The sequence below is a fragment of the Oryzias latipes genome, chromosome 1 (genome assembly GCF_002234675.1).
Source record: "Oryzias latipes chromosome 1, ASM223467v1".
In the NCBI taxonomy this organism is placed as follows: Eukaryota; Metazoa; Chordata; class Actinopteri; order Beloniformes; family Adrianichthyidae; genus Oryzias; species Oryzias latipes.
In genome coordinates, this window is record NC_019859.2 from 23,019,971 (window position 1) to 23,025,970 (window position 6,000).

A 6,000-nucleotide genomic window follows, 5' to 3' on the forward strand; every position below is an offset into this window, starting at 1 on the left:
ACAGGATATGTTTACAAAGTGAGTTATAGGACTGGATTTACAATGCCCTTGGTGTTTTTCCCCCCAACTAATCAGGTCTTTGAATTAAGTATATTAAGTTAGTTTTTGTAAAGTGTTTCTTAAAAAGCACCTGAAACACAAACTCTCTGTGACCCACATTCGGTCAAGAAAGGGAAAAAAAAAAGTCGACAGGGACACGGTGATTGGTCGAAATGCATCTTGGGTATGCGTGATGCATGACGGGATGTTGCTCACATCCATGTTTGTAATGCTAGGAGTTAAGAGCTAAGTCTGGTAGGCAAAGCAGACAGACAGAAATGTGAAGGTATCTGCTGTAAATCTATGACGTGAATCGTGTGTCAAAGCAGCTAGCCTAGGTATCATAAATCTTAAGATATTTTTCTTATATTCATTGAGACAATAATAAATAGATCATTCTTGTTTTTCTTTTTCCTTTCTTGAAGGAATGTGGGTCACAGGGACACGAAGTTACCACTGAAGGCGGCTTTTGCGGCCGGACGGAGACCATATCCGTGTTTATGAATGACTTATGACGTGAATAATTATTTTGTTCGCGCGACTTAATTATTTCGAGGGAACTAAATAGTATTTCGAGAGACGGAATATTATCTTGTGGGAAGAGATATTAATTTGTGGGAACAAGATATGAATCTGTGGGAACAAGATCTATTTTAGTTTTTTAATGGCAGGACGCGGGCTCCAATCACACAGGCCTATAAAAATGTGGAAATGCACATTATTAAGTAAGGGAATCACTCTAGCACTCACAGCATTTTATTTTATTTAGACCATAAATGTCTTGGATTTGTTTTGTTATAAAATCCGAATTGGAAACGTCCTTGCTTAGCCTCCTAAGTACTGTATGCTCCCAAGAACGTTTGGGCCATTACATCTTTTTTTTGAGATGACAGAACGTTATGATGCAGTATTTTGTTCCAGCTGACTGTGGGGGTCTTCACAGTTTGCTTGGCTCCTGTAGGTTTGCATCAAAAAGTGTGCTGTGTCTCGCACACACCCACTCGTACACAAAGCCTGTTCAGAGGACAAGATTTCAGCATTAAAGTGTTTAAGACACAGGAATCTCCATGGAAACTGGTCAGAGTGTCCTCCTTTGTGTTGTGTGTTCCCAAAGCTCTACCAGTCTGCAGATCCTCGTGTACGCTTGTTTGTTCATGTACCTGTAAAAAGAGCACTGGCCTTTAGATTTGAGAGCACACAGCCTCACTGGATATGCGCGGCAGATTGTTATGGAAATGGAGCCGGAGAGCAAGACGATGAGTGGAAAAACCCATTTCCAGCACAATAACGGTCTGATTTAGGAAATGCACACCAGCTTCTAAAATAATTATTCAAATTAGAATACAAAAACAAAGACCAGGTGTATGTTATGAAGATCACATGATGTGCAGATTTTAGCATAAATGTTGTGCAAAAAAGATTTACTAAAGTTTCATTTTACAGGAACAACAAAAAGCAGCGAAGAAGAACTGCTCAAAAATGTATTCAGAGCCTGTTCAGTGTTTTAATTTTGTCAAACTGTGAAGTTCCAGTTTTTTAGAGTTAGTAGGTAATCCTCTGCTCAGAACTCTTTTTTTAAATGCATATAGGTCATTTTATTCTATTGCCTGTATGATTATTTATTATTGTTTTCCTCAAATGGTCCAGCTTATCAGGGCCTGTGTGATAGGCCTTGTTTTTTTTTTATACTTCACGCCTTAATCACAACAAGGACTAGATGTGAACATAAAATGGGCTAACCTATAGAGCAGGGAGCTGAGCCCGTATATTAAAAATGTTTATGCACATTATTTTCCATGGATATGCTGCGAACGAAATGCATATAAAAACGCATAAATGCCCTACTGTTTTTTTAATTTTTTTCAACTCTGCCCTTAAATCCTGTGGACTGTGCAAGGAGCCAGTTAGTGTTGTTCACGTGAAAACGTTATGCTCAGGTTCGCCTAGTTTTTGGTCGTAGACAGCCCATACCTAGCTGCAAGGGTAGATGTGACCAATGCTTTTCTGACAACTACAGTGTGTAGTGTAGTAAGGGCACTGTACAGTAGCATCACTTGTACATTGTAAGGGCGAGGAACTTAAATTAGTCTTAGGAAAACAGTACAGACCAAAGTTTGGACACACATTCTCATTCATTTGATTCCAAACTTTTGGTCTGTTCTGTACTTCCCGATACACTTACCACATGCACAAGTATCGTACGTGACATTTTCAATGAGTCTCAAAGGCCGTATTTACACTGCAGGTCTTGATGGCCATATCCGATTTTCTGACTATATCCGATTTTTTTTGACGACGATTTTGCGTACTGAGCATAAGTTGCATCTATTCTAAATACTAACACATGTACTTTTTTGAATAGGTACATTTTTCTTTTTAGTTTCATGGTCATTTTTTTCACTTTTTAATGAGTTGAGTAAAACGCCAGAGCTACTGAATTTGGATTTAATGTCTTTTTCCACTTTTAACTTTAGTGAGCAGTCATATTTATATTCCCTGTAAAGAGACAATAAGTCTCTTTAAGTTTATGCAGCGTAGTTGATGGGATTACAATCAGACCAAAGTTTTTTTCAAAATAAGGATTCCTTGGCTTTAACTAAATGTCCTTAAGCGAATGCTTGTCCTAGTCTAAGCTGTCCTGGTTCATATTTGCACACTGAGACAGAAAGTGGTTTTGTCCGTGCTGCATTTCCCAGTCCAGTGCACTCAGCCAGGAAGTGCCATCAGTTCAGGAATGCTGCCCTCTCACCCATCAGTGCCACAGCTGGGTTCGATGGCCCAAACTTTTGCAGCCAAAGTCTGGACAAATTTTAAAACATGTTTTTTCCAAAACTCACTATTGTGTTTCCAACATCGAACATGGGCATCTGTGTTCTGGATGAAGAATCCCAGGTTTTGGTCACACAAAAACAGGCCATCTTCAAACGTCTCAATATCTTCCCAGCATATCTTGGGACCGTGTTCATTACCACCTTCCTCCTGCTTTAATTACTTTATCCCCCGGTCGCCTGATCCCGTCTCCTTCACTCCGTCGCCCCGAGCTGCTCCTCACTCCTTTTAATTAATCCACACAGACTTAGACACCTTCCTCCTGCTGCGATTATGTACACACTCAACACCCACTGATGCGCTCTTGACGACTCTCCGTGGAAAATGCACGGCTTTGAAAGTTTTGCCTCCAGACACGTGAGCAGTGATGGATATTGTGATGCTGCTTCTTTCAGGGCTCCAAAGGAAGTATGCAGCTCATGGAAACCGAGTTCTCCAAAACTCTGGGAGAGATGGTGGACCTTCATCTGCATCACCAGAAAAGCATTCCTGCCTTCCTCTCCGCCGTGACGCTCGACTTGTTCGGCCGACAAACCACCATTTGAGCTGATCCAACATCCTAGAGATTGTGTTGCTTTTTTGACAAGAATTGGATTTGATTGTGAATCCACAGATTTTCCTTGTGGCTTTCATCATTCTGATAGAAATTGTGAGTGCTGCATTGTGGGAAATGACCACCTAACATGATTAAAATCCATTTAAATTTCATTCATCTTGTTCCTACTCTAAATATTGAAGTGATTCCCGGCAAAACAGCATTTCTCTAAGGAAACATTGTGATCAAAATGTGGAGCAGCAGTGGTGACGTGTGGTTCTCTAGATCTCTGTGCTTTCACTTTGGTTCCTTTCTGGGGCCTCGTAAAAGAATTGTTTGCTAGGGATTTTTGGTCTTTCAAAAATGAAAAAAAGTTATGTAGTATTGGAGTAGGATTTATGTTGTCTGTTTTTTATTCTATTGTATTTCTGTCTAGTTTTATGTTGTTGAACACAAAAAGACAAAATTAATCTTGTTTTCTTAGCACATAAACCCCATAAAGCCAATTAAAACCATAAGACTGCTTTTTAAAACTGTACTAACTTCATCATGAGGTTTCTAAATAAAGAATACATGGATCAAATGATTCATTTCTATTGAATGGATGGGATCGAGGGGGGAAGGATGACAAATCAGTGTCTGGTTAGTTTGTTGCTTCTACCTCACAGAACCTGACCTGAAGAGTTTTCACGTTCTCACGGTTTGTTTGTGTTAATTCTGATTTCATTTTGTTTAGAAAGTGCTCTGCATCTTTTCCAAGACCACCAGAAGCAAATTCTTGGAGTTTACAGGTGTTCTGGATTCCTCCCTTATGACAATATCTTCAAGCCTGGAAGCCGGAAGGAATGATCAAGATCTATTTTTCTAACCTTTGTGATGCTACGTGAGGCACATTTAAGGACGTGCTAGACGGCCATTCTTGAACGCACTTCTAGCATACAGTCTTCACACTGGACTATCACTTCCTGATACTAGCACATCTACTCACAGTTAACTTGCTACATAGAGCCCAGAAATGGACTTAAAAACGTGCATAGCGGCGCGTGAGAGTTTTGAACGCGGACGCCCGAAACCTGCGTGTACTTCTGTTTACATAGACTTTTCTTTGGAAATGCTACCTCACATGCTCTCCCTCCCTCCCTCACATGCTCCCTCCCTCCCTTTCTACAGGGCTATATAATTGACTTTCGTATAAGAACTTTAAAAACTAGTCAAAATGGCACTTTGAGTTGAGCAAAAACCCAATAAAATGAGAAAGCAGTTTAGGGGGGCAATAGGAAGTAATTGGGTCTAACCGAAGCTTGGGTCTACCCAGGGTTTTGGTACTTGGTAACCGCAGCAACACGCTCATGTATTCTCCAGTGCTTCAGGTCCACTGGACGAATAATCTCTTGACAGATTTTATGAAAAACATTTCTCTCTAAAACAATAAGTGAAGAAGAGTCTTCTGTTATGCTCAGTTACCTGATTTGTGAGAAAGGATTTTTAATAAAGTGATTTGAATAAAAAATGCATTAAACATTTTGCATTAGTATCATTTTGAGTGGCTGAGCTCTAGGCTGCTCTGAAGTTGCCCCAGGGCCAGAGACAGCCCCCCGCCCATACTGTCATACCCCGTGGGTTTAGCAGTGCACTTTGCTGCTGAAGGTGTGCGTTTGTCTGTAAGCATAAACACTAGTGTGTGTTCATGCACACAATGGCTGAATTTGTCAAAACTGTACTGTGAAATGTATCCTCAAAGGTTTGGACACACCTTCCCATTCATTTGAATGAGAAGGTGTGTCCAAACTTTTGGTCCGTACTGTATTTGCCCAAATAGAAAATTCAATTTTTAAGCAATAATCTGCCAACACTGTGTTGGTTTCATCATGGATGAACCATTTGTGTGAGATCACAGAAAATCTTTTTTTCTGTTTTCTACTAGAACAAATATAAGGACATTTAATGTAGACCATCTGAGTTTTGCTGCTTTGCTTTCCTGCATTTTTTTCTTTTCTTTTGTTATTTTATACAAGACAAAAAAAAATTATGGGATGAATAGAGATTCTAGCGTGGGAAAAAAAAGCAAGCAAGCTGAGAATAAAAGCTATCTCAACAGTAGATCCCCAGCTGTTGCAGCCATATGCCTCATGAGGGCCCATTCTCCTGTGCATTCACGCCACATACTGCTCTTCTTTTCCTGCCCCCCCCCCCATTTTTATCACCTAAGGGTTCTTCTGCAGTGTCACACTCTCAACTTGAGGTCATACTTTAGAGGATGTCAGGTGCACAGTGCAGCACATTCCCTATTCTCAGTCTGTTTTTCAGAGATGAACCCCCCTGTGAAAGGTGAGAATCCCCCAACCGGCACCAGGCAGCTTCATTTGGATTGCATCTTTCACACAGTCAGTCCAAAGAGCTACAAAAAAAAAAAGAACAGGACAGAGTTAGTGGCTGGTGGTGCCATTTTTATAATTTCTTAGAAAAGATTTGCAATCTTATCTTTGCATATTCTATTTTAGGAAGGGTTCCTCTCTATTTTAAAAGAAAAATAATAAAATTGCATTAATTCTATTGATAGTTTAGTTACAACAACATTTGGCCTTTTTGGTTTGTGC

The 6,000-nt window shown here is 40.0% G+C and overlaps 1 protein-coding gene across 1 annotated transcript in view; it reads left to right on the forward strand.

The window, feature by feature from the left end:
• The window catches only part of mad1l1 (mitotic arrest deficient 1 like 1), a 67,160-nt gene extending 63,171 nt beyond the window's left edge, over positions 1 to 3,989 (forward strand). The window contains exon 18 of the mRNA XM_011477875.3: positions 3,264 to 3,989. Coding sequence (XP_011476177.1) covers positions 3,264 to 3,413 — 150 coding nt within the window. The 3' untranslated portion in view covers positions 3,414 to 3,989. The remainder of the gene's footprint in view (positions 1 to 3,263) is intronic.
• Positions 3,990 to 6,000: the final 2,011 nt, after the last annotated feature.